The sequence below is a fragment of the Sorghum bicolor genome, chromosome 5 (assembly GCF_000003195.3).
Source record: "Sorghum bicolor cultivar BTx623 chromosome 5, Sorghum_bicolor_NCBIv3, whole genome shotgun sequence".
NCBI lineage: Eukaryota > Viridiplantae > Streptophyta > Magnoliopsida > Poales > Poaceae > Sorghum > Sorghum bicolor.
Window position 1 is genome coordinate 64,913,268 of NC_012874.2, and position 24,766 is coordinate 64,938,033.

Consider the following 24,766-nt stretch of genomic DNA (forward strand, 5'->3'; position numbering starts at 1 on the left):
TTTGTACTCGTGGAATTCCAAACCCTTCTCACTTATTGTCAATAGTTTTTGTGAGAACACTAGAGAAACAATGACTAGCAGTAGAAATCTGTTGATCAACCGCCAGATGAAAGTATGAAGGTCGCATCCATAGTTTTTTTAGCAATCCATCCATAATCCTATCTCTTTGAAACCACTGTACAAGAAAGAAGGAGAAATAAAAAGAAACAGAAAAAAAGAAAATCCTCTACAAGGAGGATGAAGCATCCAAGCAAGCACCACAAAGTGAGCAGCAACAGCTGCAAGAGGAGTTGCCTAAGAGGGAAGGGCTTTTGGCGACGGTGGTGTGTCGCCCAACCCTAATGAGCTTTACTGTCGGAGAGAGTTTTTTTTTTCGTTTTTTTCCTTTCTATTTGAAATAAAGTGATACTTATAAGAGGACCGTGAGAATCTAACTATATATGAAATCTAACTATATATGAATGACTATCCCCGACCACTACAATGGAATTTCATTAGTAAGCTAAACTCTCACAAGAAGCTCTATCACCGAGTAAAGAACAATCAACCCTTATTACATCTCAAACCAGAGTACGTGAGAGGCTAAAAACCTACACGACATCCACTCGGGGTGTGAGCAAGGCTTAACTTGCTTCTAACGGAGAAGATTAGGAGTTAATCATCAACAACACTCGTCAACTAATCTCCCGCCATTGTAGCAACTAAAAAGTACAAGTTATTTTCTTTTCCTCTCATCTATTACTATGCTCTCATCGTTGCATGACATACAGAAATCTCAAGTCCATTTCAAACAAAGGAATATAAATTTTGTACTTATAGAATTTTAAATCCTTTCTCATCGTTCACCGTCAATATAAACAATCCATATGACAACAATAGAGAGACAACGAGTAGCGGTAGAGAACTATGGATCAACTGCCGGATGGAAGCCCTCAAGGCCCATCCACAATCACATATCTCTCTCTCTCTCTTAATAAAAACCACTAGTACTCTACAAGAATTCAAGAAAGAAAACAAAATAAAAAGCAAAAAAAAAATCCTCTGCCTGCCACTCTGCCAGGAGGGATGACGAAGCAATGCAAGCAAGTACGGTAGCAACCGCCAGGAAGCGAGGAGGAAGCAACGAGAGAGGAGTCGTCCCGGCGGGTGCGCCGTGCGTGTGGCGCTGGCTGGCGCCCAATACGTTCGAACCAACCAACCGTGTGGTCCGTACCGCGCACCGCCACGGAAACGAAAGGCAGGCAGGGGGAGGGCGGGGACCCATGCGAAAAAAGGAAGCCGGGACGGGACGAGGCGAGGCGGGCGGGCCACGGCGGAGCAGGAAAAGGAAAGCTACCGCCGAGCGAACCCCGTTCAAATCAACGAACCCACCACCCTCACTCACTGTCTGGCTCACCACCACCACTGCCACCTTCCTCTCCTTCCTCCTCCTTCGCCGCGCGCCCGCCTACCTCCTGCTCCTGCTCCTGCTCCTGCTCCTGCTCCTCCTCTTACAAATACCCACCACCACCACAGTGACGCCGCCGCCCCGTCGTCCCGGTCGAAGCCACCACACAACACCAGCAGCGACGCTTTGCGTTGCGTAGCTATAGCCTATAGCACTGGAGACCGCCGCCGCCGCCGGACACGCCGCGCCAGAGCAGGTAATTCGCCTGCACCTCCTTCGATTCGATCCTCAATGCTGCAGCCACCATGCATTCTTCGCCTGTTCCCCCCACAAACAACTTCGCCTGTTCCCCCCACAACCACAAACAAAGGGATAGGCCGGGTATAGCATCGTTGCCGGTTCCGGGAGTTTTATTTTAGCAACTATATACTATATCTATAGGACTGTATATATGTTTAGGCTCTGAATCTGTGCCTGCATTCTTGGTATTTAGCTTACGGGAACTGCAGGATGTGCGTCAGGTAGGTGTCTGGGTTTGCTGCCCCTGCATCTCACATGAAGCAGAGCACCACTTACTAGAAACGAGGAAAACAAAAAAGAGAGAGTTTTCTTTTTCTTTTCTTTTCTTTTCTTTTCTTTTCTTTTTTTGGTTCGTTTTTAAGATAAGCTTGGCTGAATTAACAGAGTAGGTGTAATAACAAAAAAATTCTCAAACAATAAAACAACAGTTACAACACATAACAATGCCACCAACTCAGTACGCACCTTGAGTTCTCATCTTCTTTCCTCATGCTGTTAACGTGATCCAGTAGACACACGATTTTCAGTTTGCCTTGGTGTGCCAACGCCTTCTCACAGATGAGATGGGATTTCAGTCGTCCCGGTGTCACTCTCACTGTCAGTCACAAGAGGATATGCATCTCGGACTAGTTCGGGAAACTTGCTAGGTGATTACGTATACAAGGGATCAGCTCTGGGTTGGCACGCAGTGTCTCTGATTACTCGTTGACCCATTGTTTATTAAAATATCAACTGAGTAATATAAACTAGTCTCGACATGTTTTTTCTGGTTTGTCGTTGCCAATACATGTTCAGTTCAGGTATGCCTATCAGCAGGATATCGGCCCTGCATGCGGTTCAAGTTGTGATCAGGTGCCTAGTAGATATGATAATGTATAATATTAGAGACAAGCGCAAAGCCAACTTCCTTTTGGGAAGCCTAATTCTTTTGATTGATCTAATAAAAAAAAAGGCTTTTAAGGAAGTTGTTATCATGTCCCCTTTCCGGATCAGATCCGTTCCCAGCAAACTCTTCAATACAGTTTTTTGTAACTTTAACTTGATTGGATCATAACAAATCCTAATTAAAATAGCACAAGCAGTAGTACCACTTAGATTAGAGGTGAGAACCGTTCTCTTTTTGGAGTTCTAAAGGACAATAGAACACTTGAAAACACTGGCGCACAGAATAATCTTTTTGTCTTTCCCACCGTATAGTAGTCCAACTAAATCTTCACATGTTCAATAGTAATAGTATTCTGATTCCTTCAACTATTCAGTCTGCACCGGCACAGCTCAATTTGTTCATATATAATTTTTTTGTTTGTCGCCTTTGTTCCCTGCTCTTCTCTTTTAGTACTAGTTTTATCATCTTATTATGGAGTATATGATGCAGCCAGTTCTATACTAATACCATCAAATAAGTCTAACCGATAACGCCATACCGACATACAGGATCTCAAGTAGTAAACAATTAATTCCCTTGATCATTGTCGACGGTCATGCTGGCAGATAGCTTGTCAAAGTACATGACAAATTCTATCCGCCACTACCATGTCATTTTCCTGGTTGGTAGTGACTAGTGACGAAATAATTTTCCACATCATGGATAGATAAGATTTTCCTACAGTTGGCCTTTCCATGTCGATTCTTCAGAAGATAGGAACACCCTGTTTCCCTGTGGGTGGTCACAGTTTTGCCAGTTTGCACGTCCTTGTTCTTTGACAAAATGGTTCCGGTTTGTTGTGATGTTTAAAATTGCGCTGGACACTTTCGAGGTTACCCATAAGTGCTTATTGCAGTAGTATTACTTTCTGGGAATCAGTATGAACTATGGATGCTAAAATTGTTCTTCAGTCTTCTATACAGGACCTTGATTCTGCCGTTAGTGATACCATGGATGTGTCTTATGAGAAGTTTGCTGATCCATCAAACTCGGACCTGCCTAGCGCTGTTGATGTTGAGCAATCTGAAAATGGCAGCTCTGAACATTTGGGATCTGCAGTTGTCAAGGGAGCTACTGGAAATGAAGGTTATTCAGGCATCGAAAGTTCTGAGCAGACCGATGATGGTGAGTTTGCTGTGGTTGATGCCTGTATCAATTTCAGTCAAAATTTATCTGTTGAATTTGGTGGTTTGCCTAGTATTTATTGAGTTAGATGTGCAATGTATTGAGTACTGACAATGGCTCTATGAATTCAGAGTTGGCTGGAGATGAAGGCTCTCTTGTTAATGTTGAAAATAGTGCTGATAAACAAGAGAACCAGGAAACGGTTCCAATGGAAGAAACAGCAATGAGTGATGGCACTTCGATCACATCGATGGAAGATGCACTGGAACCGAATAATGATCTCCCATCAGAGCCTGAAGATATGAGCAACCACACTCCTGATCCATCAAATGGTAAATCTGTCAATGGAAATCGTAATGTATTCCAAAGTGCAAAGAGGGTGTTGACTTCAACGAAGACGGTGAGTATTCCATTTCTTTAACCTTTTTTTTCATGTATGATTCATGAATTATCTAGCAAAATTATACGAATGTGTTGCGTAGTAGTTTTGAATTTCTCTGCATTTTTCTTTACAGAAAACTCCATCTGCAACTACACGGAAGCCACTACAATCTACTAACAGAGGTAATCAGGATGATGCGAAATCATCAGTTGGAAAGGCCACAGTTCCATCAGGCCCAGTTTTCCGTTGTACTGAACGTGCCGAGAAACGCAGAGAAGTATGTGTTACATAACTTTTATTTTCTATAAATGTGAATCTTGGTAAAGGGAGAATGTGCTCATAATTGTTGTTTCCATGCTTTGGTTGCAGTTTTATATGAAGTTGGAGGAGAAGCATCAAGCTATGGAGGAAGAGAAGATTCAGTTGGAGGCTAAGTTGAAGGTAATTTATCTGGCTGTCATTTCTCTCGAGTTGCATTGCAACCTGTGTCTCCGATCCCAAAGCATTGCATTTCTGCTCTGATCCCCATTTGGTATGTTCAGACTGTTTTAGTTGAATATACGAATATTCAGTTAACTGAAAATGCGTAGGATGCATGCTGATTGCTGGACAATTTTGAGAGCCGAGTCTTGATTGTTTCTTCATGCACTTCTCTGAATCTGCAGAAAGAGCAGGAGGAGGCTCTGAAGCAGCTGAGAAAGAGCCTGACCTTCAAAGCCAACCCGATGCCAAGCTTCTACCACGAGGCGACGCCGTCCCCCAAGGCCGAATTCAAGAAGCTGCCCACGACCCGGCCCAAGTCGCCGAAGCTGGGTAGGAGGAAGACGACGACGACGACCTCCATGGAGACGTCCAACTCCTCGTCGGAGAGCGAGGGCGCCACGAGGCCGTGCTGCCGCGCCAGCCGCGACGGCCTCGACAGCAACTGCAAATGCAGCGGCGCTAGCAGAAGCAAGGCCGGGCCCAAGAAACAGCAGCAGCAGCCGAAGCACCGCGCCCACAAGATCGCCGCCGGCGAGGGCGCCATCAACATCGCCGTGCACTAGCCGCGAGTTTCTTTCCGGTGATGGCGATGGCGTGCAAATTTTCTTCTAAGTTATGAGAGTGCTTTGACGGCTTGTGGATTTTGTGTAGATAATAATAAGTTATGGTGACGATGAACGAACGAACAGGGGCTCGATCTGCTGCCACGAGTGAATTGAAGCCGGTCACTCAGTCAGACAGAGGTGGTTGTGTTTATTGTTTGTGTTGTTTATTTATGCTAATCTTATTTAAGTTGCTGTTGAGGATGGCCATGGCCTGCACATTGTCACTGTGCAGTGCTGTTTGTTTTCTTAATGTAATTTATTATGGGGAGTGGTAAGAAAGATTGAGTGTTGGATGTAACTTGTACAAACGAAAACAAGGGTTTGTTGGTGGTGATGGCAGTACTATTTATCTGAATGAATGAACTATGCTCACTCGCTGCACTTCTGTGCTGAGTTCTTCAAAAGCGGCATTATTTGCTTTTCTCTAAGTTTTGGTTTGGATGGTACTCTGATTTTGTGCTGTGCAAAATGCAATGGAAGAACAAAATTTAACTGAAACCTTCTGAAGAACATATTCTTGCAATGACGGTAAGAACATTTGGCGTGACAAAACGGGCTTATTTGGATTGTGACGCAATTAGTCGTCATATCAAATGTTGGCCATGAAAATCTAGTGCATGGCAACATGTTCGTTGTTCGAAGGCCTTGTGTCGTTGTGCGTTTGCATTGTAACCACACAAGTTGTGGAATTTTTGCAAAAGAAAAGGCAGAGACGAAGCAAAGAAAAAATTTAGGAGGGACTGAACAAAAGTTCTACATCAACTTAGTTCTACTATTACTTCTTATAAATATAGATTAATGATGAAATTCACAAAATATATCTAAAAAATAAAGTGTTCAGCCCACCCTACCTTATAAATTTATGTCTAAAATTAGAAGGAGAGCATTAAAAATTCCACTGGGCCATCAGCCTAGATTAACGAACAAAGCTTTAAATAGATGTTTTGGGCAAATTTAAAGGTTGAAAAAAAATGCTTTTTTTTTTCTTGTTTGCCACTGGAGCTCTAGGCACATCTTTGATTTCACGAACAAAGCTTTAAATAAACTCGAAGTTTCACAACCTAAACCAAACATTGCGCGATCCAAGGCTTCCAAAATGGGGTTTTGCTAAAATTTGCCCAAAGCATCATTGAAGTCTTTTCTTGCCGGACCCAGCAACAAAAATCCCGATGCACGGGAAGATGTTTATGCCACGTCACGCCGCGCCAAGCGGCTTGCGTCTGCGTGTCAAATACACCGGTCCCACAGCATCAACAGAAGGGACCAGTCCACGTCATCATCGCCTCCCTCGCCTATCCACTCGTCCATTGGCGCTCACCACTCAGAAGCCTCCACTTCACTCGCTCTCCGCCCGCCGCGCCATGAGCGCCGCCGCCTGCCTCTTCGCCGCCGCCACCGCATCCCTTTCCCTCCCCTCGACCTCCGCCCCCACTTCTTCGGGGCGACGCTCCGTCCGGAGCCCCACTGCGCTCCTCCGCTGCTCCCTGACTCGCCGCCGTGGGCAGCCGGTCCGGGTCCGGGCACTCGACGAGCGGCTGCTCGAGGCCGCGCCGGCGGAGACCGAAGAGGCTCAAACCGGCGTTGATGTAGGGGATGGAGGCGGGGTCGCTGAGGGTGATGGAGTTGGAGCAGAGGAGGAGCTGGAGCTGGAGCAGCAGCGGCCGTCGCCGAGGGCTTTCATGGAGAGCAGGCGGCAGCGGCAGGAAGAGGAGGAGGCCGCGGCGGGGCAAGACCGGTTCAGGCTAATCAACGGCAAAGAGGTAGCTGCTTGTGTACCTTCACCTGCTTTGCTTTTGTGGGTTGGCCGGCCTGGTTGACAGATTGAGCCGTTTTCAACTGACTGCTGCGTGTGCAAAATCTGATAATTTAATCTGTAATGATCCATCAAATTGACCGGAGAGAACTTTTGATTGTTATCTCCGCTCGATATTTTGAACCGTGACATGAACATTGGAGCTGTGAATTTGTGTTACCTGTCAATTTCAACATGTCTGATTTTCTGAACCTGTGGACCTGGATCTGGCTACCTGCAGATATTTCAAGAGAAGGCTTATCTGGTTGGTGTTGAGTGCAAACGGACAGGAGGGAACCTCTTCGGCATAGTGGAGTCTCTTAAGGAGCTGGAGCAGTTGGCTGATACCGCGGGCCTTGTGGTAGTCGGCTCAACCTATCAGAAGTAAGCTTCTGTTTGCCTGGAACATCTCTACTGAGCCTGCGCTGTGCTCCATGGCAATGGTGGTTGTATCTTCTCATGATAGATAAAGATGGCTCAACTCCGATAGATGAAATGCTGTTAGTTCAAATTTCAAAATGTATTATGCGGCATTGACACAATTTAACATACATATAGCTCAAATTTCCCTCTTAATTTTCTGTATAGACTGTATTGTTATGGTTTTTATGTGAGGTTGTAAGTCTATGGCATGCTATACAAACCGCATGTCACATGCCTTGCTTCTTATTTCTACAAAATGCAGTGGTCTTCATGCTTTCTTTCCCATAGGCTTTCTACCCCAAATCCAAGGACTTACATTGGTTCAGGAAAGGTTTCTGAAATCAGGAGTGCAATTCAAGCCCTTGATGTTGAGACTGTAATTTTCGATGATGAGTTATCCCCTGGGTAATATTCTCACTTATTACTCTGCTATGTGATTCGATCTGTTTTCCTTGTTTGTCATATCTCAGACCCATCAAATGAACCCAAATGTATGATCTTTACCTTGCGCTGATCATTAACTATTATGGTCAAAATATTGGTTACTCATTGTACCTGTTATCGTTAGTAAATCTCATAAATGGATGCCAGTATAGTCAATTTTTCCCATTTTTCCTCTATACCTAACCAGGATATAACTGAAGAATTTATCTTATGCTTTTGACACCATGTAGTTGTGTCAACCATACAATGTTTTCAACTGCTTCCTCAAATCCTCATCATATTTTATTAAACTGCTAACCACCCCAGATTGACCTAATAGTTGCTCTGATAGCTCATATCCCCAATAATGATTTCAGACAACTACGTAACTTGGAAAAGTCATTTGGTGGGAGTGTCCGAGTCTGTGATCGAACTGCTCTTATTCTTGATATTTTTAATCAAAGGGCAGCAACACATGAAGCTGCTTTACAGGTAAAAATAGCGCAGAGCTTTATTAACAGTAGTATCTCGTGGTATCATTTATTGACATTAAATTTACAGTTTTAAGTTGAATGAACATGTTTGTTGTCTGCAATTCTGTTTGCCTTTTTAGGTCACCTTGGCACAGATGGAATATCAACTTCCTAGGTTGACAAAAATGTGGAGTCACCTTGAACGGCAGGCTGGAGGTCAAGTTAAGGGTATGGGTGAGAAGCAAATTGAAGTTGACAAGCGCATCTTGAGAACTCAAGTAATATTCTTTCTGGAAGTAATATATTTTTTTTTGCTCAATAAATGCACACAGGACTGTGTTATTAGCTACAATTATTGGTCAATGACAGGGCATTCTGTCTCTAATGACTGTTGAATAAAAAGTAGATGGCTGTTAGACATTTCCTAATAATATGACAAACTCCTATTGATAGTTCATTTATAGGACTTATATCATTTCCTTGTCATATTCTACATTGCTGAATTTGTAGTGCTGAGATTTTTTTTTTTGGAACTTGTGGATCTCAAACATAAGTGTCATTGACAGATAGGTGCCTTGAGGAAAGAATTGGAATCTGTTCGGAAACACCGAAAGCTGTACCGCAACCGTCGCCAATCAGTTCCTATTCCTGTTGTTTCTCTGGTATAACCATGTAAATTTCCTTAGAGTGATCAAAAGTTTCCTATGCTCTCTATTCTACAAATGTATTCAGTTCCAAATATTTTTCAGGTAGGGTATACAAATGCTGGAAAAAGTACACTCCTGAACCGCTTAACTGGAGCTGATGTACTTGCAGAGGATAAGTTATTTGCCACGTTAGACCCAACTACAAGAAGGGTCTTGGTATGTTATCAGAAAACTCTCCTGATCCATAAACAATGAAAATAAGAGAATTTTTAGTCATGTAAATTGGATAATGGACATGAATAATCCTCTATTACTATCATTTTTATGCCTTTGGGAAGGACTTTTTTTTGGTAAAAACTACCCATCATTATATCTACATATGACCATGACTTAATGTTATTGTGTATTACTTTGTAGATGAAGAATGGGACTGAGTTCCTTCTAACTGACACTGTCGGATTCATTCAGAAGTTACCCACTATGCTGGTACATATCCACAAAGCATATTCCTCTTGTTTACATGTCATGCTCCTGGACAATAAAACTTCAAATATTGAGAGTTTTTCCTATCTTTATGATGTCAACTTTGCATATATCGTTTACTGATAATACCTATCCAGGTAGCAGCATTTAGAGCAACACTAGAAGAGATATCAGAATCATCAGTCATAGTTCATCTTGTGGACATTAGGTATGGAACTTATACTAGGGGTTCTCTTTGTTGTTGATTCAATTTAATACATCTATATGCACTGTACTAATATTGTGTCATGTGTTCCAGCCATCCATTAGCTCAACAACAGATAGATGCTGTTGAAAGAGTATTGAAGGAGTTGGATGTAGAGTCAATCCCCAAATTAATTGTGTGGAATAAGGTTCGTTTTGCTCAAATATTTGACTTGTTTAGTAAAATTTTCAACGTTTTCACTTTATTTCATATTTTCAGAGAGTAGATATGAGATCTTCTGATAATAGTCATTCTATGCTTGATTTAGTATTAATGCCTAATTGGCTAATTGCTTATGCTAACGGTGAATTAAATAGTGTGGAAACACTTTTGAGCAAAAGTTGCTGCTGAATATGAAAGGGTTCTCATTTTTGTTCTACCTCTGTCACTCACTCTGAATAGATTATGTTCATATAAAAATTTAATGTAGTAGTAAATCCCTAATATTTATATAATTGGTGCAGGGTTCTGTGGAGCTTTGATTTGCATTTGCTCATTTTGTTCTATCTAATCTTCACATTCAATCATAATCGTAGTCAGAAATTTGGAATAATAGTGCAAGCAAGACACAGTTATACATTTCCAATTGGAGCTGATTCTTCAAGTGTTTTTTTCTTTGAACTGAGCCCAATTTATATGTCATGCAGATTGACAATACGGATGAACCATTGAGAGTAAAAGAAGAAGCTCAGAAACAAGGAATAATCTGCATATCAGCCATGAATGGTGATGGTTTGGAAGAATTCTGCAATGCAGTTCAAGCAAAGTTGAAAGTATGTGTTCCCCCCTTGTAGGCAGAGTTGTTGTTTTTCAGACATGCCTTTTTGCGCATCTAGTGCACTTAACTAATTTGGAATAAAGGGCCTCTGTGTTCCAGATCTAAGTATTTTTGGAGCTGGTCATTTCTAGCTCTAGAAATTATTGGAGCGAGAGCTGTAGACATATAGTTTTTTTTTTTGAATAGATGACAGGAGTTCTGCCCGACATATATTAATAGAGAAGAAGGGCATATAGATGTCATGGTGCGTCAGTCAAGGGGCCAGGAATCCTAAGGTTTAGTTAAAGAGAGAGAGGATTAGATAAGGTTGTTAGGAAATAAAGTTTTGGGATTTGTTAGGGGCCGGCTATGTATAAAGAGAGGCACGAAAGTTAGTTGGGGCAAGAAATGAAGAACAACAAGTCCAATTCCTCCCAAATACTCTAGTCACCCTCAAATTTGACTTTGCCCAGCTATCTTCCTGGCAATGTTAACTCTAATGATATAAGCATCATAAACATAAGAGGGTATTTAGCTGAGGTATTTCTTATTTTGGATCAACCACAGATGTCATCTCAGTGCTGAAAGCTCCCACACACGAGGTGGGGTATGGGGAATGGATTTTCCAAGTATTTCTAGTTAGAGCTGCAGAAGGGATTAAACACAGATGTTTAAAGCATCTATTTTATCCTACAAGTTTCAAAAATCTGCACCTGAGCTGGAATTTTGTCAAACATGACGCTAATCATACATATTTGTCTTCTACAGGACTCGATGGTTCCCATAGAAGCTATTGTTCCATATGACAAAGGAGATCTCCTAAATGACATACATAAGGTTGGAATGGTCGAAAAAATGGTGAGTATCCTATTTGATTTAAGATGCAATTTCTTTGGCAGTGGTGTTTTGAACTTTTCTTTCCTGTTGTCAAATTTATACCTTTGTAATTTTGTTCTGAGTTATATACATGAGTTAACTCTTTCAACTACTGCCAAAGAGATAGTTTAGTCATGGATACTGCAAATCTGCAAACCTAGATAATATCTGGACATAGTCAAGTGAAATCTATATTAATTTCTTGAGAAGCTCCCGCTTAATAGAATATTTGTAATTTTTTGCTTTCTTGTTTGGAGTTAATAATAACTCTCCTCTTGCAATATTTACAGGAGTACAAGGAAAATGGGACATTTGTAAAAGCTCATGTGCCTCTGCCCCTTGCAAGACTTCTCACACCTCTACGACAGCAGGTGGTGGCCACAGTGTGATGTGCATGTCCTCCATTCCTTGATGCCATTGGCACTCACATAATTAGCACGTCTTGTAGATTCACAAAAAGATAGCTTTGTTGTAGAAAATTTAATCATAGATTATCTTCATTGTCTTCTATCAGCGTAGGACATCAACACGTGCACAGGATTAGATAGCTGTATATACGCACAACAGAATTGTAAATATTCTCAGCTGAATTTTACTCTCTTTTCCCAGTCTGAGAATCATTCACTCTACAAGATTGTGTAACTATGCCATCTGCTATACACATCCCCATGAACATTGAACAGGAACTGTGAATCCTCTGGTCACAGATTTGCAGATTTAGTCAATCTGGGTCAGTATTCCTGCAGTAAAAGGCCATCTCAAGCTGAAGTTTACAGTAACAAAAACTTTGTCAGTATTGTTTGACCTTTACATGGCAATACAACCTCAAAAAAGAGGAGTAATTCACAAGACCAGCAGACTTTTATGCTAAAAATTTTTTGGGCTTCTGCTGATAAAAGCAGTGCACCATGCTACCGTATCAAAAACTGAACCACCAACGCTTAACCATGAGGCTGACATGCACGTACCGAGTTTCTTCTCTATATCAAAAATTGTAGTCATTTGAAATATCACTACGTATAATCCATAACTACTACAAATGTAACTACTACTTATGCAGCGACAGCCTGCGCTTCAGATGCAACATTTTTGTGGAACACACTCAAGCTTGTGCGTGCAATTGGCTCCCCAAATAATGTTGCTGTCGATGACCTGAGAATTTTCACCTCAACGAAGTCACCAACCACTGGCTTACGTGCTTCTTCACCTTCGAATGTGTGTGGTATAGGGACACTGGCAAATGACACCTTATGCCCCCTATCAGTCTTCCCTATCAGCTCTGTTTTGGGAGCACGCTTATTGGGTCCCTCGACAAGAACAAGCTGCACTGTACCAATCTGAGAATCGTAGTTCTTCTTTGTGGTCTCGCGGAAGGTGTTGATTAGTTCCATGAGTCTCCTCTGCTTGACATCTTCAGGGACATCGTCCTCGTAATTCCGGTGAGCATGAGTCTTTTCCCTCATGCTATATGCAAACATGTAAGCCATATCATATCCAACAGCCCTTACAAGGCTGAGGGTCTCAGCATGGTCATCCTCTGTCTCTCCACAAAAGCCTGCAATACATCAGAAATATACATCCCAAATTAAAACAGAGTAATGTAATGAAGTGTATTAAGGACAAATCTGCAGGTCAGATCATAGAAGATGAAACTAACAAAATTGCATGCCAATATGAATGATTCAAGAAATTTGGGACACCTAATATGTTGACATAACTACATAAATATCACCAAATGCTAGTGCTACTGTTATAACTTAATCAATCAAGTAATCCCGATCTCATTTAAACTGGCATTCATACTAGCGAACTAGCAAAGACTCCATGACCTGTGCCGAAACAGCTTTGTAGCATCATGATATAAGAGCTGTCCACATCTCCAAAGTTACTTGCTAACTATTGTAAAATTACTGTCGTATTCCAGCTTATCAATATATACAATGAGATAAATGTTAACTTTTTTTCCTTCATATATAAATATGCCATTCCACTCAAACTATAAAGTAAACTAGTCTTCAGCAAGAGCAGGAGAAATAAATGGAGGATTCAGATTCAATTAAGGCAAGCACAGCACATGATCTGTATCATACCTAATTCTAAATTGTAAACAAAGTGTACCATTGTTATAAACATATGAAACTTTAACGAAAATGGAAACAAATTGGTCAAACAAGAATCAAGATATCGCCTCAATGCAGCATACCAATTTTATCCTCTTTTATAAGTTTACCAATTTTATCCTCTTTTATAAGTTCTTCCATTGATACTAGATATAAAGTACATCTATGAGGTTATCTTGCTAGTTGAGTAGTAAATACTAAATACAAATTGGTTCCAAATTCGAATTGGTCTGTTATAGCTCCTTACCGCATGAGCCACTCTATAGTCTATATGGACATATGATCAATTCTCACTCTTTTTGACACAGCCATAGAAAAAAGAAGATATCCATTCTAGGAGTACTTTGTTCAGAAGGGCTATGGAAAATCAGGAAAAACAAATAATTTAATCTAGTTAAGCCAATGCAGACTATGGAAAAAGAAAGCTTACCGGTTATGAAATCACTGCTTAACCCAACATCAGGAATGACATTACGAATTTTGTGCACAAGTTCTAAGTATGCTTCTCGGGTGTAACCCCTCCGCATTCGTTCCAGCACTGCTGTACTGCCTGTTTGTGCTGGTAAGTGAATAAGATTGCAGATGTTATACCTATCCCGCATCAAATACAGTAGCTCGTCTGGGAAATCCTTTGGGTGTGGTGAGGTAAACCTGAACCGCATCTCAGGGTATTCCAAAGATAATCTATCCAGAAGATCAGCAAAACGCAACCCCATATTCTTCACCTTGCACATGCTGGAAAATCCTTCACTGAGTTGCCAGTTCTGGCCAGGCTCCAATTCTTCTACTTCAGAAGTGTCATTATAACTGTTAACATTCTGACCAAGAAGCATTACCTCCTTCACGCCAGCTTTCCACAGTTCACCAACCTCGCGGACAATAGAAGACACTGGGCGAGACCTTTCCCTACCTCTAGTGAAGGGAACTATGCAGAATGAGCACATATTATTGCAACCTCTCATGATTGACACAAATGCTGTAACTGAATTGTCAGAGATCCTTACTGGGGTGATATCAGCATAAGTTTCCTCGAGTGATAGAAGTGTGTTCATACCCTTGTGGCCGTAATCGACTTCCTGGAGCAACCTAGGCAAATCCCTATATGCATCAGGTCCACAAACAACATCAACCATCTTATCAGAATCAAGTATTTTCTCCTTCAGTCGCTCTGCCATGCACCCCAGGACAGCAATCTTGGGAGGCCGCAGAGATTTTGATCTACCTTCAGCAACATTAGCTTTCCATTCCCTTTTCAAAAACCAAAAGTAATTGAGACGCTGCCAGACTTTCTGCTCTGCATTGTCACGAATGGCACAGGTGTTGATAAATATTATCTCTGCACTCTCAGGGTCAGGGACAATTTCATCATAACCATCATTTTTCATGATAGAAAGCACAATCTCCATGTCATTTATATTCATTTGGCAACCATATGTCTCGTGGTAGATGCGTCCCTTGCTTGAAGTTGTTGAACCAGGTACTAAACTAGACAAACCAAAAACATTAGGATCGTTATATTCTACGCTAGTAGCAATCACCACAGGCAGACATAGATCACAATGAGAATAACCAATTGAGCATTGGAACAACTAAGGTTTTCAGCTCTTTCAAATATGCTTCTATAAGAAACAGAACTACCAATGATCGGAGAAAGTAGTATAGCTTGGAATTGGTGGAAACTTATTCCAAACTACTTCCTCCATTCCAAATTATAAAACATTTTGACTTTTCTGGATACATTGCTTTTATTGTGTATCTAGACGTATTGTACATCTAATTGCATAGCAAAAACTATGTCTAGAAAAGCCAAAATGTCTTACAATTAATTTGGAACGAGGGAGTACCAATTAGTCTATCTTGCAACCTTCTTGAACACCAAAGGCAATTCAAAAGTGCTTGAAGAAATACCAAGCTGAAGAATCATACTATATATATATTATATCCTTAGCACCAGTCAATGAATAATCTATCAGAATGGCTATTTAAACTTTGAAGTATGTTTTAATAGTTTTACTAATATTCCAACAAATAATTTTCCACTGATTAACATCTTTCATACAGCCTCTTACTGTACCATGAAAACTAACCTTGGAAAAAAAAGGTGGCGCCAAACCTGTAGAACATATCCACAGTCCTTACCTCCTAAGTTCCTCAACAATCAAAATAAATTCAAAACCAACATTATTGAGTGCCATCATGCTACAAGGAATTTCCATACTCCATAACAAGCCTATAGCAAGATAGGCACCCAATATAGAGGAACCAGATCCACACAGCACCAGTCGGTTCTTCTGAAAATCTAGTGGAAATTCAACCTAGTAATTCACACTACCCACTGCCACTAATACACATTTCATGCAGTTTTTACATGAGAACTCACCCTTCCATTAGTTGACATAAGAAGCAAGTAGTACCAGCTTAAGTGCTTAACCACACTGAATCACACGATGTCTCTCTACCACTCCAAGAAACAGTTACTTATTCTTTCCTATGGCTATACTTTCCCTTCTCCTTCCTTTGGCCTAAACCCGACTTGTATGAATTTGAGGCCCCACTTCCACTAGAATCCCCCAGCACGAGCACCAAATACTTCGACCCGGAATCACATTGCAATGCACTACAAGCAAAAGACTGGATTTTTCCTACTACAACACAATTTCGCAGTAACGAGCAGAGTAGAAGAAGCCTTGAAGGTGGAGAGGACGGGGAATAGAAATAGAGCAGAGCCTTACTCTGTCTGGCCTTTGGAGACGACCGTGGCCGCAGAGGCAGCAAGAGTGCGGGCGAGGCGGCGAGGAGCCGGCGGCGGGGGCGTTGGGAGCCGGCGTGCAGCGGCGGCCGGGATGGCGGAACGATGGGGTTGGGGAGCGGAGGAGCAGGGGCGGAGCGAGGCGAGGAGGAGGCGGTGGCGGTGGCGGAGGCCTCGGCTCCCGAGGCGGAGCACGGCGGCGGCAGTGAGGGGGGCGAGCGGCGCCGCCATCGCGTTCGTTCGGGGGGTGGTGTGGTGTGAGGCGGAGGCCAGAGGAGAGGGCTGCGAGGATAACCGTATGGACTCACGGCGTCCGTCTGATCGACGAGGAGCGGCCAGGAAAAATCGATGCTCCAAGACTCTTGAGTTCATCAGGATACACACATTCTTCAGTTCGATTTTCTTGAGCGTCATCGCATCTATTCAATTTAAAATTATAAGCTACTCAATGCATCCCAAATTATAAAATATTTGACTTTTTTAACATCAAATTTGATCACTCGTCTTATTTAAAAAATTATACAAAATATCAATTTTTTTATCGTGGCTTAGTTTATTAATTAAAATTCTTTAAGGATGACTTAAATTTGACTATTTTTGTATAATTTTTTTGGATAAAACGAGTCCTGGAGGGAGTAGTATATAAGATTGCGAGTATGCCATCTCAACTGAGACTATTTTAAGGCGGATATCATCAAGCTATGGTCGCTAAACTCAACCCAAAAAAGAACAACTGCTTTTGCACCAACTACAATCTGTACCACTAATCAGCTAATAAAGAATTGACGTATGAATGTTGCCCATTTTCATGCTTGCACAACAAAATGCACATTCCGAAATTTTTTCTTTGCCATTACAGATCTTGCTCAGGCATCTGGGCTTCGTGACGGAGGCGCACTCTGGTTTACTTCCCGTCCGGATGGCTGCTGCATCTTCAGGAGATGATGGAGACCGGCGATAACGTGCTGCCGGCTGGTTGGTACTCCGGTCTTCGCTAGAGCTCTGCCGTGCTTGTCCAGGAGCACAAAGCAAGGGACGTATCTGATATCATAATGCAGAAGCTGCAAGTGGTTAAAAACAAATTGACTGTTAGAATTTTGAAATCATTTCAGTTTTTACATAGATGCTTGGAGCAGTAGTAATGATCATCCTATGCAGAGTTGCAGATGCACATACAAGAAATAATAAGGTCATAATCCAAACTAGGCTGGTAAACAAGGACTGATATTTTATGGCAGAAGAAGCACAACTCAGTGCTTATTCATTGCTCTATATGGATTAGCTTCAATCAAGAACTATTGAAATGTTGTGAAACTTCTGGTTACTTCAGCATCCTAACATGTTCTAATTGCCTCAGCTCATCCAAATAGGGAAATGATAATTTCAAACTTGCCATTTGCCAGTATCTCTAAAAGAAAGAGATAGCAGAATATAGGTTACTTGTACAGTTAATAAGTTGACATAAGTCCATGTTTTAAATAACTAGCAGCCCCACCAGAACTATCACACATCCCTACACATGAAAATTATCAGAGCAGGTTTTCCATCAATCCTCAAGTAAACCTATGTTGAACTCTCTACCCACACTCTTCTTCTGGAAAGTAACCTAACCTACAGGCCTATTTAAAAAGATAATACTCTGGCCTTGTCTTTAAGTCAGGCTTCACTAACTTTAACTGAATTTGTAGAAAACGTATCAGCACCTACAAGTTCAAATAAGTGTACTATCAGAATATATTTCATGGAAAACTTAATGCAACTAATTTGATGTTGTAGTTGTCAGTACATTTTTCTAGAAGCTTGGTCAAAATAAAATAAGTTTCACTTAGGACAAAGCCTAAGTAAATTATAATTTGGAACAGAGGGAGTACTTAATAGTTACTAACTACTAAATGGCAAATGCACATATTGCAACATTTTCCCCTTGGACACCAAATGACTGTATCATAATTAATTAATTACTTGAACAGTTAAGTAAACCATATACACCACAGCAATTGATATAATGCTTCATTGGTGAAAAACGGGTGAAGAAAGTAGATGTCGCACTGAAATGCCTGGTTGTAATTCAACACTCTTGACAGCCAGCCAGCTAGCCATGATAAAGTTGAACAAATTATTGCTTCCACCACCAAGGATTCATGTTTAACCAACTTACAAATCTTCAACCAGTCATACTAATCTCTATGTGACCATTTCTGATCTGAAAAATCTTCAGAAACCATATTTACTTGTGTAACAAAACAACAAGAGCCATAGCCATGTCTGTGGTATCAAGCTCCTTCTCACCCTTTCACTGTCCTAAAAAGTACTCATACAAAGGTGACAATCTTCACAATGTCCAAGAATCAAAACAAACCAAGCTGTGCATTGTCATGGCATTGTCCCTCAAGCTGCACAACACATGACTTTAATGCAATATTTGGCCCAAATGGCATGATGACCTAACTGAAGGTCTTGTTTGGTGCCGCTCCCAATAACCTTATAAAAAGTAAAGAAGTAAAAAAGAACTCATTTGTCATGGAACCTACTGATTTTGTAATTCTCAATATCTCAACATCAAAGCACAACATAACATCTATTCACCATAAACTGATCATAACAAGACCAATATGGCTAAATTACCGTTGCAAAGGCAAAATTAACAGAACAAGACCAATCTGGCTAAATTACTGTTGCAAAGGGCTTTTTCCTCTGTATAGAGAACGCAGCACCCAAATCGACATCACAAATCTGACGAATTTTGTCTGAATTTTCCAAGAAGATTGCAAGGGGCGCCCTCACCTCAGGGAGCCACCGGTCGTCCTCGGCGTCGGCGAGCACGAAGCTAGCGGAACCACCGGCACCGTCCTCGATCTCGCGAACGAGGCCCTGCAGCGAGGCGCACAGGCGGCAGCGCGGGGAGTAGAACTCCAGCACGGTGGCGGGGCTCCCGGTCGCGAGCGCCGCCGCCAGGGCCCGCTGCTCCGCGTCCCCGCGGTCCGCCTCCACCACCACCACCGCGGCGGCACCCGTGCTGCGCCTCTGACGGCCCCATAATCCTCTTCCGCCGGCAGCAGAAGAGGCGGGGGAGGGAGGGAGGTCGCCCGCGATGAGGAGGCCCTGCGCGAGGTTGCGGATGGACTTGAAGAGCCAGGGGAGCTCGAGGTCGCCGCAGGGGCTGGGGCTGGGACTCGGCGATGGGGTAGGGTCAGGGTTGGGGCTCCATGGCCATTTGAAGCAGACGAGGGGAGGAGGCTTCCCGGTCCTGGCGGCGCCCATCTCCGGTGGGTCGTCGCCGGCGAGGGGGCGGCGGCGGAGGGGCAGATGTGAGAGAGACTTTGTTGCGGCAGAAGGGACGATAAGTGGTAAGTGTTGGGCCGTCTGTCAGTGACGATGACAAAGCCCACCAGACGTAAATGTTCATTGGACTGGGCTTCCATGGTTTTCTAGCCCGCGTCTTTCAAATCCTGGGAGTTGAAGTGGCCACACTTGTACTCTCTTGGATTGTATAGCACGAGCTTGTTTACTTGTCTTATAAACCGTAATTTTTTTTATCAACCAATAATATTTTTTCTCACAGTAAATCAGCGAACAATATTTTTTTTCTAAAAATATGTTCAGTACCACGTGAAATATGTGCACCAAACACGTTCATATCAGCAGTCCTTTCTTATTGATCACTTAACAGTGCGAATTGCGAAACACGAACAATCGCCACACACATACTACCTACAAAACCAACCTTTCCTTTAGGAAACACATCAGAGTAGCAGACGTACAAAAGAGCAAAACAAATCACGCAAAAGCGAAAAACGTACGTAGATCGACTTACAATACAAGGCAAAACATCAGAAAGAGCCCATCGATAACGTCACAACGCATGCATTCCTCCTACGACGCGCTGAAGCAGGGGAGGCAGCCGCACAGCTTGGACGCCGTCGGCGGCGGGAGCGCCGGGACGTGGCACTCGTCCATGCCGCCCTCGTGGCACCGCTGGCACTCCTCCCGGAACCGAGCGAACGCGGCGCGGCAGTAGTCGGAGGCCTCGGCAACGGTCATCCCCTTGACGAGCTTGTCGCTCTCGTAGGCCTCCGTGGCGTGGTCACCGTTCAGCGCGGCGCCCAGCTGCACCAGCTCCGCCTGGAACTCCGACACCTCCCGGCGCTGGTCCTCCTCCGCCTTCGCCTCCCGCAGCCGCACCGGCTCCGGCAGCGTTTCCGGGCAGTCGGTCCTCGGCGTGGCGCGCGTGAGCACGTGCTCGAAGGTGCCCGCCCAGGCGTCGCGCTTGGTCAGGAACTCCTTGAGGCCGAAGATCTTCTTCACCGTCGCCGGGATGGACGAGTGCTCGTACTGCGACGTCGGCTCCGGCCCCGACGGCGGCCGGTGGATCACCGTGCCGGGCTCGATCCATGGGGAGATGAACATGGCCGGGACGCGGACGCCGAGGCGGTCGAAGGCGAAGTTGATCGGGGCGGCGCTGACGATGCCGTCGGGGCTCGGGACGCCGTCGACGGGGGTGGGGACGTGGTCGAAGAACCCGCCGTGCTCGTCGTAGGTGATGACGAAGAGGATCTCGTTCCACTGCGGGCTGGACCGGAGCGCCTCGTAGACCTCCTTGACGAGGCGCTGGCCGTGGGCGACGTCGTGCGACGGGTGGTCGTCGTTGCCCGGGAGCAGCTTCCAGTCCAGGTACCGCTGCTCGATCACCACGTAGTTGGGGAGCTTGCCCTCCCTGCAGTGCCGCTTGAAGTGCAGCTCGTACTCGTGGAACTTGCCGATGTACTTGAGCTGCCGCATGTTTCTTGATGCGTAGAAAATGTATATAGCACGTACCACAATGAAAGTTAAATGATATTATTCTAAAATATATAGAAAATGATTTATAATTTGAAATAGAGGAAGTACCCATTATAAAAGACAAGAAACGGAATAATTCTATGTTATGTTCTAAAAATAATGACCGTATAGGGTTTAGCAAAGTTAAACTATCATAAGTTTGGCTCAGTTTATAGAAGAAAAAAATATCAACATTTGTGATACCGAATTAGGACCACTCAATTTATCATGTTATATAATTTTATTTATAGTATACCTATATAGTACATACGTGAGATTTGAGCTATTTATGTGTTTGTTTGTCACGACTTCTCTCCTGGAGCCAGAGTTGAAGGGAGGAGAGCCACAAATTATAACTCTGGCTTCTACACAAAAAAGGCTCTGTTGCCTTTTGCATGCACTAAAAACGATTTTTTTTTTCTTGAGATGTTTGGTATGGCTACTCCGGCTCATTTGTCGAAACTATTATTGGAGCTTGATTCAGAGTTGTGCCAAACAACATGACCTAACACTAGCAGCTTAAATAAGGAACTTGACAAGTGAACTGGAGTAAATAAAGAAATAGTAGCACAGCTGGCTTGTGCACAAAAAGACATCCATCATGCAGGATGTGTGTGTTAAATTAATTAAGTAGTACCATCTCCTATTACGATTATTGTTTTAAATATTTTTCCTGGCTTGTGCAGATCACACATGCAAGCAATGGTAGACGATGCCATTGTGCATGTGCTACGTTGTAGATGCTTCCAATAATGCGTCAGGTAAAACTGAGCAAAATTAAACATATAATAAAATTCAGGCTAGTTTTGTCACTGCACATTGTGTCGATTTTAACAATATCTACTGCAATAGAATACAAGTGTTTGTACTAATCAAGCGACTATGACTCGGCCATTGTTTGGATCGGATCGATCATGAGAATATCCATCTAAAATGCCCCATTTGCAACAGAGCTCAGTGTCAACGACTTGCCGCTGCTTATATACATATCTATCAACCGTATATATACGCGTCGTTACCATATAACAAGTACCGATTAACTAAGCTATCAACACTACAGCAAGAAATTCCTACCTACTACTTGGAATCCAACTAATTAATCCCTCAATTTTGTGTGCTCTAAATAAGGCACAACGACTTGACTGTGTTTTGTACTCTTTTCTGAGTGTGGATACTACTACTATACCATGTGTAGCCTGTGTATACTAGGTCAGATGACCAATTGAACATTAGTCTTCTTCAGTGGCCATCCTCATCCCATTGATCTACACTAGGCAACATGCATGTATACAAGTCATATATAGTAGTGACAAACTAATGATGCTATGACAGTGACATGATTAAAGCTTAGTATCTTAGTTTGACAGTGACAATATGCTATGACAGTGGCAGATCGGTGCCAATTTCCATTCCCTACCTACTGAGTTATCGAGAGCGTCCAAAGGTCCCAAACTTTGCATAGATCGTGTCGCAAAATTTGAATGTCAGCATCAACGATCATTAAACAAAAACTATACAATAAAAAGGTCACTCAAACCTGCAGCAAGCAACACGGACGACAGCCTAGCTAGTCGATCGACTGGTATAGCTAGCTACTGTGTTGCTGCATTATTGCATACGTGGACGCCGATCGACGACTGACCTGTAGAGGAGGACGGCGGGCGGGAACTGGTAGTAGATGCCGAACGAGTGGCCGGCGTCATGGAGGGCGTCGAAGATGGTGCGCTGGGGCATCCCTTCCCGGAGCAGCTTCTTGTCGTTGCCGACGAGCCCATGCGAGGTCGCCGAGTGCACGAACATCCGGTTGGGCTGCGTGGACGTGGGCACGGACGCGAACCACCGGTCGCAGACGGCGAACTCCCCGACGAGCTCGCGGTACACCGGCACGGCGTCGGGCCGGAACCCGTTCATGACGGCGTGCGGCGTGCCGGGCTTCTCCGCCTCCGCCTGCTGCGCGAACCCGCTCATGGGCGGCACCGTCACCCCCGGCTTCGTCGCCGGCGCCGTCACGCCCCACGTGAAGGCGTCGCCGTAGATTTGCTCGTAGATGGCCATGAACGAGTGGCCCGGGTCCGGGTCCACGTACTGCGAGGCGTTCCCGAAGTGGACGGCCGTGGAGGTCGCGTCGCCGGCCACCGTGTAGTTCACCTCGGCGCCCGTCACGCCGTCGATCTCCGAGTTTAGCGACTTCATCCACCCTAGCATGTGGTCGAAGGAACGGTTCTCCTGGACCAGCACCACCACCGTCTTGATCTTGTCAGCCATGGCGGCACCGGCGAGAGGCAGAGGAGATGGAAGAGAAGATAGGCACTAGTATTGGGAGATGGTTTAGCGCTTGACGCTTTGTTGGATTGATATGTATGTACTAGCTAGTATGTGTATTTATCTATCTTTGTCTCTCGCGACGGATGCGTGCGGAACATGGTAACATGTTAGGTGGAGTTCACGGAATTGTTTAGTTTTCGTTACGGCAAGACTCGTCCTCTCCAAGTTTGGGATTGGCAACGCACTTTGCAGAACCGCCAAGGCGACAATCTTCGTAGGTTTCTGATCCTGGCTTTGCTTGGGTAAATTCGTGCTAAGTTTAGTTAGAGAAATTTTACGGTGCTTGGAAATAATGAGAGCCTTTCATTCCATTAGATCTAATGGTCTTAATAAGAAGAACTTAAGTCGTGGACCGAAACTTAGGTTTAGTGGGTCCGGAACTGATTTCTATTTTCTTCTTAAAGGGTATAATGGTATTTGCATTTCGAACACACTCCGTCCACCGCAGCACAGGCTTCCTTCCCGACGCTCACGCTCGAGGAGCAGTTCCCCGTGGTACCCGCCGTTCGTCGACTCGGTGCCGCAGGGTGGACTCTTGGCTATGGTAGCGGCGCCGCCATGAACGTGGCTGTGTGGCTGTGCTGTAAATATGAGCAACGGACTGAATGTATTAAAGCGAAATGTCTGAATCCACAAATTCAGTATTGCCAATTACCATCTCAGGCTTTAATCGTTGATTGGTTATGAATAATCCAAGAACAAACACATAGGCCTTGTTTAGATGCACCCAAAAACCCAAAACTTTACAAGATTCCCCATCACATCGAATCTTGCGGCATATGCATGGAACATTAAATATAGATAAAAAAATAACTAATTACACAGTTTATATGTAAATCACAAGACGAATCTTTTAAGCCTAGTTACTCCATGATTGGACAATGTTTGTCAATACAAAACGAAAGTGCTACAGGGTCAAAATCCAAAAAGTTTTTGATCTAAACAAGGCCATAGATAGTTGACGTTGAGCATCTAATAAATACATTCCTCAGAATTTCCACAGGTCTAAACCAATATCAGTTTTGGTTATTCAAAAGCAAACACCAAGTCATCAATCTTATCGTTGTGAATGTGGTTCATCTGAAACGGTTACATTGGATGAGGATGGCAATCTCATTGCCAAGCAGCCCCTGCTAAGCTCAGTGCCCTTGAGCCCGGCGGGTGCCGGACTGCGAGCGGCATCGATCCCTTGCAGTCGGCCAAGCCGAAGGCTCTTGCAGGCGGGCGCCGACGAGCCCCTGGAGGCAGGCGACGGTGAGCCTGGACAGGCCTGCGCCATTGCGCCTCGTGCAGAAGGTTAGTGGCGGCGGCGACGAGCCGGTGAACCATCTCCGGCGCTGATGCATGTATGCGTTCCGTGCAAAAGGAAAAGATAAGAATGTAGATCAAAGGTAATGCTTGCACTAAAATGACAAAACTATCCTTAATT

At 43.7% G+C, this 24,766-nt stretch overlaps 5 protein-coding genes across 6 annotated transcripts; 2 read left to right on the plus strand and 3 right to left on the minus strand.

Annotated features, from left to right (window-relative positions):
* On the plus strand, nt 1,398–5,588 carry LOC110435292 (protein WVD2-like 1). Its single transcript, XM_021460724.1, has 6 exons — nt 1,398–1,643; nt 3,524–3,737; nt 3,869–4,137; nt 4,253–4,396; nt 4,489–4,560; nt 4,785–5,588. Exons 2-6 carry the CDS (start codon nt 3,563–3,565, stop codon nt 5,163–5,165), a joined length of 1,041 nt encoding a protein of 346 aa, XP_021316399.1. The 5' UTR covers nt 1,398–1,643; nt 3,524–3,562; the 3' UTR covers nt 5,166–5,588.
* LOC8071991 (GTPase HflX) lies at nt 6,362–12,011 on the plus strand. Its single transcript, XM_021461207.1, has 13 exons — nt 6,362–6,967; nt 7,241–7,383; nt 7,711–7,827; nt 8,223–8,337; nt 8,459–8,596; nt 8,885–8,980; nt 9,068–9,181; nt 9,383–9,451; nt 9,586–9,656; nt 9,747–9,840; nt 10,340–10,465; nt 11,218–11,307; nt 11,616–12,011. The coding sequence occupies exons 1-13, from the start codon at nt 6,377–6,379 to the stop codon at nt 11,712–11,714; spliced, it is 1,863 nt and encodes a 620-aa protein (XP_021316882.1). The 5' UTR covers nt 6,362–6,376; the 3' UTR covers nt 11,715–12,011.
* LOC8062684 (CDK5RAP1-like protein) lies at nt 12,095–16,482 on the minus strand. Its single transcript, XM_002450990.2, has 3 exons — nt 16,178–16,482; nt 13,876–14,930; nt 12,095–12,880 (listed from the first exon to the last, which is right to left on the minus strand). The coding sequence occupies exons 1-3, from the start codon at nt 16,423–16,425 to the stop codon at nt 12,378–12,380; spliced, it is 1,806 nt and encodes a 601-aa protein (XP_002451035.1). The 5' UTR covers nt 16,426–16,482; the 3' UTR covers nt 12,095–12,377.
* On the minus strand, nt 16,872–19,731 carry LOC8071992 (thiol:disulfide interchange protein TxlA). 2 transcript variants are annotated; one of them, XM_002450991.2, is made up of 2 exons: nt 18,979–19,731; nt 16,872–17,255 (listed from the first exon to the last, which is right to left on the minus strand). In XM_002450991.2, exons 1-2 carry the CDS (start codon nt 19,453–19,455, stop codon nt 17,061–17,063), a joined length of 672 nt encoding a protein of 223 aa, XP_002451036.1. In that variant the 5' UTR covers nt 19,456–19,731; the 3' UTR covers nt 16,872–17,060. The 2 variants fall into 2 exon arrangements, with proteins under 2 accessions (XP_002451036.1, XP_021317429.1); XM_021461754.1 differs by lacking the exon at nt 16,872–17,255 and adding an exon at nt 18,294–18,675.
* LOC8071993 (non-specific phospholipase C4) lies at nt 19,900–23,394 on the minus strand. Its single transcript, XM_002450992.2, has 2 exons — nt 22,655–23,394; nt 19,900–20,977 (listed from the first exon to the last, which is right to left on the minus strand). Exons 1-2 carry the CDS (start codon nt 23,275–23,277, stop codon nt 20,068–20,070), a joined length of 1,533 nt encoding a protein of 510 aa, XP_002451037.1. The 5' UTR covers nt 23,278–23,394; the 3' UTR covers nt 19,900–20,067.